This window comes from Protopterus annectens, chromosome 10.part0 (genome assembly GCF_019279795.1).
Source record: "Protopterus annectens isolate FY-2018-M chromosome 10.part0, PAN1.0, whole genome shotgun sequence".
Lineage (NCBI taxonomy): Eukaryota > Metazoa > Chordata > Ceratodontiformes > Protopteridae > Protopterus > Protopterus annectens.
This window is the reverse complement of record NC_056744.1, coordinates 101,786,213-101,799,338: the sequence shown is the minus strand read 5'-3', so window position 1 is coordinate 101,799,338 and position 13,126 is coordinate 101,786,213. Positions and strand designations below refer to the sequence as shown.

Genomic DNA, 13,126 nt, shown 5'->3' with positions numbered 1-13,126 from the left:
CTAGAAGTTACTTATGTTGCTTCACTTGTTTACCAGTACAGTTTTATGACTAGACCCTTCCAAGCAAACAGCAAATCTCGAGATGCCAGCTCCAGACAATGTTTAAGCCCTATGTTTTCTTGGCATGGTCAACTATCTAGGCAAGTTCATTCCCGATTTAAGCCAACTTTCAGCACCATTAGGAGAGCTGACATGCAAAGATGTATTTGGTCATGATCAGAACAGTACCAAAGAGTATTTGATGTCCGGAAACAGAAAATTGCTAACCAACCAACTCCCAGCTACTATGACGTTCACAAACCAGTTACTCTTTCCTGTGATGCTTCTAAATTTGGTCTAGGTGCAGTTATTCTTCAAGAGGGTAGACCAGTAGTCTATGCTTCAAGAACTGTTATCCAGACCGAGATGCAGTATGTCCAGATTGAGAAAAAGCTCTTGGTAATTGTGTTTGCATGTTTGAAGTTCCATGATTATATTTATGGTCGACCTATCCAGATCGAAACTGATCACCAACCTCTAGTTACTATTTTGAGAAAGCCAATGTACCAGCTCCAGCTAGATTGCAACATGTGATGCTCAAATTGCAGAAGTACAATTTCAATCTTGTTTACACAAAAGGCAAACCTCTTTATCTCGCTGATACTTTATCCAGATCGCCCAGAAAAAAAAACAGTGTAACTATGAGCAACTTGATTTTGAGGTCAAGGAAGTGAGAACTTTTTCTTCTGCACATCTTGATGAGGCAGAACTCACACAGCTTCAGATCCAGTTCTCCAGAAGCTCAACCACTTTATCAGTCTAGGATGGCCTTCAAAGCAATCTTGTTTACCAGTAGAAGTGCAACCTTATTTTCCATACAGAGATGAAATTTTATCAGACAATGGTATCATCATGATAGGTCTTAAAGTGATTTTTCCAAAATCCTTGCAACAAAAGTACATTAAGATTTTGCATCATGGCCACCCGTGAACTGATTCTACCAAAAGAAGGGTGACAGGTCTAATATTTTGGCTTTCTATGTCAAGAGATATTGAGAAAGTACATTCATCTTGTTCAGTATGTAATAGTACAAAGCTGTATCAACAGAAAGAACCACTTCAGTTAAGCCAGATTCCTAAACTACCTTGGTCAAGAGTAGCCAAAGATATCTTTGAATGAAATGGTCAACATTATTTGGTGTTAGTGGACTCTAATTCAGATTGGTTCAAGATTGACCTGCTTCACAACCTAACTTCCAAAACTGTTATTACTATGTTGAAGTGACATTTTTCTGTCCATGGTAGCCCCCACAGAGTTATTTCTGACAATGGTTCACACTTTACTAGTGAGCAGTTCCAGAAATTTGCAGAAGAGTGGGACTTTGTTCATATTCCAAGTAGTCCTGAATACCCTCAGTCAAACGGCTTGGCTGAACGTGCAGTTCAAAGTGCAAAACAGCTGTTAGAGAAATCCAGACATGACAATACCAATGTTTTTCTCAACTTGTTAAATCTCAGAAACATTCCTCCGATTTGTGAAAGGTTTGTGTCAAGAGATGAGATTGTATGGAATTCAAACAAAATCGAAAGCATTTGTTACCAGTGTCCAAACCAGTGCTACATCTTGCCTGTGACAAAGACTCTAGTTCTCAGAGTGACTTGTCCAATGTTCCTATTCCAGAGAACACTTAGTCAGCAATCCCCATTCCTGAGAAAATCCCTGAGGCTCCTCAAGCAGAATATTCCCCAGTGACTGTCCCTGCTGCTAAACCCAGTCCTAACTATTATATTAGAGATCATTTTGCATCTCAAAGCCTATTTCCAGATACATGGCAACCTGGTTATGACTGTTGTTTTTCTTTATTAGTGTCTATATAACTGCATGCCTATTGAAATGTCATTGTTAGTATGAGACAGATCAGTAAAGAGGGAGGATGTAGTGTGTCTGATATACCTTTAAGAAGCTTTCCAGTGAGTCAGCACATGCATGTAAGTACTGAGCATGTGCAAGCTACAGTGCCGTTTAGAGTGAGCAGTCAGAGTGTGAGCATGCAAGTATGTAGTCAGATAGTTGGAAAGCTCATTTAGTTTAATGTTCTGCTCTCCATCCTGATGTATTTGTATACAACAAACTACTTAAACGAACACCCAAGCCTCAATGTCTTCTTAATGCCCATAAAACGAGTGACAATTTACAGTGCATAAAAGCCCACTTAAATCTAGAAAGGGAAATGCATCACTTTTTTCTTATTGGCTAAAAATAAACTACCTGAAAAATGCCAGTGTGCAAGAAAGTATGCAGCCCAGAAGTTTAGTGTGACAACTACACATCAGAGACAGACAATGCATGAGTTAACATGAAATTTTAGAAGACCAGGTTATAGCCTGCTTTAAAACTTAAAGTTCTCCCCTTCATGTTACAGTAGAGTCAGAGCTCATTTAGGAGATAACTCAAAAAATTGCTCTGACACTTAATGGAAAATAAATTACAATAATAGAATTGTACAGATAGATTAGAGGAATACAGAGAAGAAAGACAAGAGGTTATAATTTATAAATTGTTACTCTGTTTAAAAACAACAATCTTTGTGAGCTAGATGTTTTTGGTTAAGAGAAGATAACAATTTGTAATAATGTCCAGGTCATGCTGAAATGCAATGTTATGAAAAATACAAGGACTACCAAGAGAGTAAGCTATTAGGACAGAATGGATGGATGCTGTGTGCAGTCAGGGCAGTGTATAGGATGTATTGTAGCTCATTGATCTTGTGGGTCATATGGAGCCAAGGTGAGGATAAGGTAGCATGTGAATGAGGAAAGGAGCTGTGTCAGCTGATGGTCAGCTGCAGGGCGGAAACAAGAAGCCACCCAGCCATGACAGAGATGTTAGGGAACTGATCTCAGTGGTTAGAGCATCAATGGGTTACATTCTACACACTAAGACCAACTGAACAGTACCCAGACTATCACTGTTCTAGGGCTGGGATCGATGCAGAACCTAAGAGCATCTTGATGGGTTGTGTCATTGACAGCCCCCACTGGCAGATATTTTCATGTATGGTCTTCCCCTTGGTACCCCCTCTATGGACTATACCATACCCTCAAGGAACAGTTAGACAAATGCCCATCCATCCCTCTCTCCCTTCAAGAGCTTCAGACACCAGAACGACTAATCAAACCTGGATCACCTAAGCAGTAGTTAGGGCACCTGGATCACCTGAGCGGTAGTTAGGGCACCTGGATTACCTGAGCAGTAGTTATGGCACACGGATCACCTGAGCAGTAGTTAGGGCACCTGGATCACCTGGGCAGTAGTTAGGGCACCTGGATTACCTGAGCAGTAGTTAGGGCACCCGGATCACTTGAGCAGTAGTTAGTGCACCTGGATCACCTAAGCAGTAGTTAGGGCACCTGGATCACCTGAACAGTAGTTAGGGCACACAGATCACCTGAGCAGTAGTTAGGGCACCTGGATCACCTGAGCAGTAGTTAGTGCACCTGGATCACCTGAGCAGTAGTTAGGGCATCTGAATCACCTGAGCAGTAGTTAGAGCCCAGAGAAAGCACAGTTAATTTGGGACCTGACTATATCAGGCATAAAACAGAATGTATTCACATTAAAAATGTTCATAAGTAGATGGATTAAAGATACTCTAACACGGAGCAGCCCTGAGACAAACAGTACTACAACCAATTTCAGAACTCACTCCTGGACTTATTCTACTTTCACAAGGAACTAAAAAATTATTTTTGAATCAGAAACGGTACATATGGTGCATATCTAAAAGAACTACTGGTGACTATAGCACGATTCACAGTAAATATTGTTGCACTGGGTTAGTAAGCCAACTCACTAAACATGAACCAGGAGCTACACAAATAGTGGAAAAGGATGAAGGAATGGAGAAGAATAACATCTGATATTAAAATATGCAGCATGTCACTGTAGAAACCCTTGTCAAAAGAATCAGAACAAAAAAAGGAAAGTACTGTTGATCTCATGGGAGATGGAAGTGAAGAACAAATAGGCAATATTTAAGAAATACAAGCAAGCAACCAAAGTAAAAAAAACCAGTACCATCTGTACCATCTAAGATAGGCAGAAAAAAGAGCAATTGTTGAAGGGAAGAAGCAGTAAACACAGAAGGATAAACATATAGTTACAACCAGTGAAGGAAAATATGGGGGTCAGTAACACTTAAACTAGGCAAAGGATGACAGAAAACAGAATAAATACGTAAGTGATGCTTCTAGTCAATTTTCACTAAACAGGGTGAAGTAAGAGTCATCCATACCAATAAGTAAAATGTTCTGCTTGACGACCCTGATCCAAGTGGTCATGAAAGAACTGAAACAGAAGATGAATAAAACAAGCAGATCACATGATCTTCCAACTCAGACTTTTGTTGGAACTAAGAGAAAAGAATAGTAAAAGACCAGACTGGTCAACAAATGAAAAAAGACAGTGTCGTCCCCCACTCCAAGACTGAAGGAACACTGATGCGACCCCACATCACCAAAATGGAGAAGGACAGAGACTTGTTAAGTATGGAACAGTTAGTTTTACGTCTGTGGTACAAACAAGGATGTACTCCATTCAGATGAAAATATGTGCTAATATCTGAAATCTGGGTGAGGGCAGGACCTTTGGCATAGAGATTCACACTGAAGTTTTGTAAAAAAATAGACAGTTCTTTTAGTGACTGACTAGCACAGTAAACACAATGAGTTATAAATGTGGCTTATGCTGACTTTAGCAAGACATAGACATGGTACTGCATGGCATGGATATGAAAATATCCTTCAAAATGGGCATCAGTTCAATGTCCTATGAGACTGACTGATGGTAAATGTCATTCACAGTGGAGAAAGCAATGTTACTGGTGGGACCTTACAGGGGCAAGACTAGGTTACCTGCATAAGTGACACTGCACAAAATAGAGGAAAAGGCATAGCTCTACATTTCACGTGAAATTCTGCAAAAGGATTAAATACATAAGGACATCAGGAAATATGATCCAGCAACAGAAATGTTATACTGCATGGCAGCTAAGATTAAAAGCAAATATAATATATATATCTGCAATAGGCGATATGCTATCAGCAATGATTGTGGAATGGACCCAAGGTTATCACTGATGGCTGACATTTTGAAAAGTGCAAGAAAGCAGCAACAAAAGGTAAAACAAATACAGGATTACTCACAGACATCAACAACAGAAAATGTCAGGTTATTATTTCTCTGATGAGATTACCCTTAAGTTCTCTGTAAAGATGTGCATCCCTCACCTGTGTAAAGTTTAAATCCATTCAAAGTAAAGTAACTAAAGCAGCAAAATTCTGGCATCAAACACTTTATGTGAAGGGATTAACTCAACTTAACATAAGCACTTGAGGAACAAACGGAGAAAAGACATGTAATACTAACTTTAATATATATCAAGGGAACAGTTAGACCCCAGAAGGGTAGCATCTTTTAAATGTCACACAAATTAGTGGAGGAGAGGAGTACCATTTGAAACTGAGCAGATAACACAAAAGGACTTGTATAAAATATACTTTTACTGAGAAAGTTGTGGATGCACAAAAAAGCCTGCCACAAAATGTAGTAAATTCAGTAGCAGTAGCAGTACAAGCGCTCACGCAGACAACAGAACAGACACAAAGTGACAGATTACAGTGCAACTGACATTATCAGTCTTTTCATGATGGTGTTTTGCAGTATAGTCTTCATTGCCTATCAGTCACTGTCTATATTTCATCTATGAAAGCTTTCTCAGCACAGAAGTGACTGACATTTTTCTCCTTCAACAGTGCTTCATACAGGACCTGCAAAAGACTTATGAACTGAAAATAACAGAAAACAAAAATATCAATGAGAATCTGAGAAGAGGTAACATAAGAATCTGAGGTCAGATGTCGTGGATTTTTCTATTCCTCTGTCTCCCGCAGCAGAGATAAAGTCATGGAGTCATTTTGAATATTTCTTATGCTGCTAAAGCACTGTTTTTCTTTTGGGCCACTGCTCCAAAGATATGAAAGGATTGCCTTTCCTGCAACCAGTTTTGTCTCAGTCTCTCCCTGAGAGGAGGAAGCAGCCTTCTCAATCAGCGCATAGGTGCATAGGCTGAGGATGCAATGTAGGGAACATTTTTGCTGGGTTTAAAGTTATACCTACAAGCCTTTCCAGAAAGAAAGGACTGAACAAAGTAACAATTAGTAATGTCCATTTCTGATTGTTTCTGATCTAAAAGTTTGGTTACTTGTGTTTATCAACTGTTTCTGATCTAAAAGTTGGATAAGTTTTGTTTTTCAACTGAAGTGCAATTTTTCTGTCAATTATACACTGTTTTTTCCTCTTTTTAGTTCTGAATAAATCTTTAGGCCTTCTAAATACCCCTGCAAATGCATACATGTTTGATGACTGGGAAACGCAACATTCCAGAAGTAACTCCTCCTGCATACGTTGTGCGGTGATTGGGAATGGTGGCATACTAAGGAATTCCAGCAAGGGGGCCGAAATTGACAGCCATGATTATGTGTTCAGGTAAACTCAACATGTGGGATTCATGTCTTATTAAGCACATCCTGCTGAAAGCTGTGGGTAAATTATTTACTGCACAAATATTTTTGTTTTCATGTGCATGCCTCTGTATGCTTATTTTTTTTTTGGTTTTCACTAAACTCTTCTGTACTTACCTTTTTTAAGCTTTAGAAAGATATACTCCTGCCTTAAAAAGTACACCAGTTTAACTGTTTTTTTAAGAATGCTAGACAGCACACCAGCACACATCTGTGTGACAAAATCAGTGAAAAAATATTTGGCTCTCTGCTTACTGCTTCTTACTGCTTGCTCTTGCTGTGGGATTTGCTGGCTGGATTCTGCTAAAATTCAAAGTCTAGTTATATTTGCATTCACAGTCTGTCGCATACAGAAACTTGCAGAATATACACTGATGAGAGAATATACTTTGCAGCATCAACTTTAGAGAGCAGTAACCAATAACTTTTTATAATAAACCAAACTGGACAAACGTTGCAGCTTAAAAGTACTGTTCCAACTTTACTTCTCATATAGTACAGATGATGTGAGAGATATAACATTTACCTCAGGACTTGTGTCCCTACCATACCTCTAACATAACTAGATTTAATACAGACTTTTTATACATATTTTAAACACACACCCTCTTGGTTTTGGAAAGATACTGCCTTGATGACACAAATGCTAACACATCTGTTCTTGTCCAAATGATGATAAGTAAACTGTCTTCAAGAAAATGCCTTGTGGATTCTGTAAATGCTGATAAGTAAACTGTTTTCAAGAAAACGCCTTGTGGATTAGAAAAGCACATTTTTAAACTTTCTTAGAAAAACATGTCCTGTTGTCCAGTGAAAGCAGATTACACTCTTGTCATGTCTGTAAGAAGTAAGTTTTCTTGATGTGTGTATAATACACTCATAAGCAAGTTCCTTATTTTTTTAAGCCAGTCATTTAGTATGGTTGCTGATCACATATTACTAAACTCTGTTTCTGCGTTTAAGCAAGCTTTTTCTTTCAGCATATTTACAACAATTAATTTCAGCCTTAAATTCATAATATCTAACAATCAGCCCCAACAAATCCCATAATTCATTGGATGGTAATATACATGGATTAGCACTACATTACATGAAAAGTTAATCTGAATCAAGTGTTCAGGTACCCAATAATTACTTTGCTGGGGGAGACAGTATGGGTGGTCAGGCTTGAAAGTTGCACCATGTATTTTTTATTTATTTCCTTATATTGCATGTGTTGTTTTTTTGTTCAGTTTATTTTTATGCACTGTTTCACAAATACTTTATCTGTACTTCTGTGGACTAAAGTGATACGTTTGTATCCGAGAATCAGATTATGTCAGTAAAAACATTTTAGCCCATAATTCTAAATCATTTTTTCAAGAACATCTTCATCTCCTAAAAAGGAATGTCAAGACTGACATAATGCTGCAATACTATTAATATGGATAGTCTTGTTATTTATGGACAAGTAGTGGACATTCGGTAAACATATTACTACTGATAGCCATGAAACAGGTGTTCTTCTATGGTGTCCCAGTTTATAGCAGGAATTGTATATCTAAGATCTCAAGAATTTTCCATAATACCTGATAAAAACAAGTCCTCTGGTGGACTTGTATGACTTCCTCTCAAGACAACTATTTTTTTCACATTATTTGGATAAATGTCTATGTAATGAAATTCTGCCAAGTGATTGAATGCTGTCAGTGTAGCATACTTTTTAGTCAGGAAGGTTGATAGGCCTGACATTCAGTGGACTGTTTCAATTTTCCAAGGCAGTATTAGAGGTACTTTCTGGCTATAAGAACTTGGTTAATGACCTTCCTAACTTCTGGCACCAACTGGCTTTATGAAAGCCAAATACAGTTAACATTGGACACATACTGTTAGTTAATATACATGATTTAACCAAACTGGTTGCACCTTTAAATGAAATAGAAAAAGTTTTGTATGCAACTTTATAGAAACTGTTTGATCATTTTATCAATAATTTCGATGCAGAGTTTTGCTACTTAACAATCTATTTCATCTGAAAAAGATATCCTTACATCTCTATCAGAAGCTGGTATTTGTCATTCTAGCTCACAAAGTATCCTATTTTATAATCAATAACTGACTGACTGTATCTAAACATTGTGTAGTTTCTGCATGAAGTCAAAAGTCCATGATGTCAAATATCCTTAATTATTAGCAAGAGGTCATCCACAAGCACCATCAACCCCCACTTTTCCATTTCCTGTATGGGGTAGGGGTGTTGTGTCAGCTGTTCCATCTATCTAGATTTAGTGCCAGTCTCCTACTTTCTCTGACAGACATGCCTGACTGTCACAGGTCTTTTCTCACACAATCCACCCATCCATCCATCCATCCATCCATCCATCCATCCATCCATCCATCCATCCATCCATCCATCCATCCATCTCTTTGCTGGGCACCCTCGTTTCCTCTTGCCTTCTTCCTGTCAGTCCCAGATCTTCATCACTAGGTTGTCTTCTGTTTTTGGGAACACTTGTCTGAGCCACCATAACCTGTTCTCTTTGACATTCTCTACAACTGGAGCTACTCAGGCTTCTTTTCTGTTGTCCCCATTTCTTCATCTGTCCCACAATGTGCACCCTACCACTATCTTGGGCATTTCATCTAAATTACCTCTAGCTTCTTCAACTGCCATGCTTTCACTGTCCATGGTTCTGTATCATACAGTAGTACTGGTTGCCCTCCTGGTTTGTGCACTTTACTTTTCAGAATCTTTGGCATTCTTCTGCTACACACTATCCCTGATACTCTGTATCACTGTGCCGCAGGCCTTCTGATTCTAGCTTTGGCCTCCTCATTCAGACTTCCCTTCTCCTCAACCACCACTCTTAGATACTTGAAGCTGTTGACCTATTCCACTGTTTTCCTTTTAACTTCAATTTTCCGTAGCTTCTGATTTCCCCTGTTTGCTGCCATTACAACTGCCTTATCTGTATTTAAGTTCATCAATGTGCCTTCAGTTTTGGCATTCCATTCCCCTATATTTGCTGACATTCTTGTTCAGTCTACTTGTAATACTACATCATCTGCAAACAGTAGCTTTGTTGACCTGTCTCCTCCAACCTGTTTGCTAATGTAGTCCATTAGCAGTATGAACAGCAGTGGGCTCAAAGATTACTCATTATGTACATCCATACCAACTGTGCACCTTTCTATGAGTCCAGACACTGTACGTACATGTGTCATTTGGTTATTGTACATACCCTGCACTAGTTCCACTAATGTTTCTGGGACTTTGAACCATTGCAGGACTGCCCAAATTAGCATTCTTGGGACCTTGTCATATGCTTTCTTCAAGTCTATGAATACCCGCTTGGATTCTTTCCTCATTTCTAGCTTCTTCTCAGTTAACTGTCTCACTGTAAATATTGGGTCCTCCTGATCAGAATTCAAACTGTTCATCTCCCATTTTATGTTTTACTACTCTGTGTATTCATTTGTCAACCAGAACTTTCATGCAATGTGATAGCAGTTTGCTACCTCTGTCCTGCCCACAGTTGTGGATGTCCCCTTTGTTCATGCATACTGGCATTAACATGCTTATTCCCCAATCATCTGGTATAGGCCTTTCTTTACATATTGCTAGAAGTGCCCTCTAGAGCTATTTCTCTCAAAACTCACCTGACTGTTTTCCCATGCTTCATTTTCCTTATTGCTGTTCTTACTACTTCTTCGATGGTCTCCTTTTCTTCTTTCATAATAGGATATGTCTGGGCAGTAGCTTCTGTGGGGTTTTCTGCATTCGAAAACTACTGGAAGTACTCCTTCCATTTGCCTTTTATGTTTTGTGAAGTGATGAGAAGGTTATGTATGCATCCGAGTACAATATGCATGGAATTTTATGATTTTGTATGATTATGCCTTCAATAAAGTTAGAGAAGTTATACAGCAAAGATTTACAGGTACAATAGATAATATAGGCAACAAAGTGCTGCCTTATATCAAACCAGTAGCTAATGAAATCAATAGATGTTTTTCTTTGTGACTGTTGCTTTGGTTGCTCTATATGCAGGTTCTAAATTTGTGTTACATATCTCTATGTGAATTTTGTAAACGTTTTGTACTATCATCATAAACACTAGAGTCACTAAATCAAAATCTTTTATGGCATCATAACTTATCACGAATATGTCCATAGCTTATATTCTAGTCCGAGTAAATTAATAAAATCTGCAATAAAACTGTGGCTTGTGACAAATATTTTCTAGGATTAAACCCAAAATAATTTTTGTATTGCTGTATTTTACACTATTTTTATATTCAGTGCTTGCAGAATTGATTTATAGTCGTAATTTAAACAGAGAAACTGGGCAGTTTTATGTCTATGTCTAAGCCCATCCTACCTTCTTTTTAAATCAGGATTATACATTCCTCTAACATAGGACTAGATGTTTTATGTCCTGGAATAGTTGTCCAGGTCATTAATTTAGTTAAATTGGAATTACTGACTTTTTAATAATGTTTAGCAAAATTTATATGGTCAGGTCCTATAACAAAGGATGGTATTTCTGCCAAGCTTTTGTTAAATTGGCTTTCCTCTTGTGCCTACTGTGTGTTAGCTACTATAAATAATATTTTATGTGTTTATTCATATCTTCATCTGGGGTTAAGAACTGCTCATTGTTTCTTGAATTTGAAATACAATATATACTGCTTCAGGTACTCCTATCTGTTCTGCCAAAGGTCTGCCACTTTCATCTGACGACAGCAGCCTAACGTCTTTCTCCTTGGAGTTACACACATGCATATAATGTTCTTCTAGCTCCTTTCTTCTCATCAATAAATATTTCCATAAGGGGAGATGTTTATCATAATTTTTTGTAACAAGTCATTTACTACCTTTAACTTCTCCACTATTTCCTTGAAGTGAAAATCAGTATCTTGATTTACTTTAATTTCAAAAATGAAACATTTGAATATTTCTCAGTTCTTTATTATGAGTACAGGTCAATTCATATTTACAGCACTAAACTGTTCTTTTTTTGATACTTTTAAAAATGAATGTTGAGTGACTGATGTGCATATGGTAGGTTTCTTTGTCAGATGTCTTTTTACTGATCACTTATTCCACCCATATCCAAAGCCTAATGATACGTTAACAAATTAAGTCAAAACAGTAACAGCTCTTCATAGGTTCATAGATGTGTACTAGGCTAATAGCCCTGGGACCTTTACAAGCCTAGCCCATAGAAGTGCCCTGGCATCGTGCTACCAATCATTAGTTCCCAGTGCTTCCATCAAGTAGAGCCATGAAGTGATCCTCATGGTGAACTTTCTATTACCAATCCACTCATCAAGATTTCACTTGAAGAGGGCTAGTGAGGTACTCTGCTTGACATGTATGGGAAGTCTATTCCAGAGCATGGGCAGTCTCTGGATTATGAACCTCTCCTTCCAGCATGTTCTGTTGATTGTGGTAATGAGGTTGAGGTGTAGACTAGCCACATAACTCTTGACAGGTATGTATGTATATATGCATATCTATATCTATATCTATCTATCTATCTATCTATCTATCTATCTATCTATCTATCTATCTATATGTCATTCAATAAACTGAAAGCTGACTAAATTGAAAATAAAAGGCTGACCACAGAAGGTTGAAACACAGAAAGAGTTTATGTGCTACTGGCTTTTTTAGCAGTAGTAAAAACCTGGTAATGTGTTGTACAAGTTTGTACACCAGGGCCTTTTTCTCCCCTTTCCCCACTGTAGTGCAATCATAGATATATATATATATATATATATATATATATATATATATATATATATATATATATATATATATATATACCACTTTATGAATGCAATGCTTTTATATACACCAGACACTTGTAGTTCCATTTCAGTTTCTGTTACAGTACAGAAGGTCAAAGTTAGTCCCTTCTATACAACTTTCAGTATATCTGGATAAATGAAGTGTGATTATCTCTTTTTTTTCCTGGCATCTATCAATCCTATGCAAAGTCAGCAAAGAACAAAGACTAGAAGATCTATTACACACACACACACACACACACACACACACACACACACACACACACACACACACACACACACACACACACACACACACACACATAACATATTTTAACAGCATTCAGGAGTAGCTCCTCCCAGTTAGTGAACACGCATTTTGCTAGGACTAGTTGAGGTCTTATTTTATCTCCATTTTGCTAACCTATGTAATCCACGCTGTCTAATTTTGCTTCTTGGTCTTGTTGTCAATCCAAATAAGCATTCTACATGATGTTGTAGTTACATCCCTCTAAACTGTATTTCTTTTACTACTCCATGGGTAAACCCATAAATATTTCTTTTTTTCACCTGGCTTTGTACACCAAATTTAATTTATTTTTCTGCCAACCTTTCTGTGATGCCTTTATTCTCAGACACAACAGATTATAGATATATTTACAAAATCTTATGCAAAACAATTTGGCTCCACAAAAGGGGTGGTAAATTGTCCTGGTGGCATCCAGGTAACCCCAGATACTGGAATCAAATTAGATTATATTGAAAAAGAACTGCACAACCTGCATCCAAAC

At 37.8% G+C, this 13,126-nt stretch overlaps 1 protein-coding gene across 1 annotated transcript in view; it reads left to right on the top strand.

The window, feature by feature from the left end:
- LOC122812982 (alpha-N-acetylgalactosaminide alpha-2,6-sialyltransferase 2-like) overlaps positions 1-13,126 on the top strand; it is a 567,580-nt gene that overhangs the window by 275,873 nt on the left and 278,581 nt on the right. Inside the window, exon 4 of the mRNA XM_044085075.1 lies at positions 6,345-6,525. Within this exon, the coding sequence (XP_043941010.1) occupies positions 6,345-6,525 (181 nt within the window). The remainder of the gene's footprint in view (positions 1-6,344; positions 6,526-13,126) is intronic.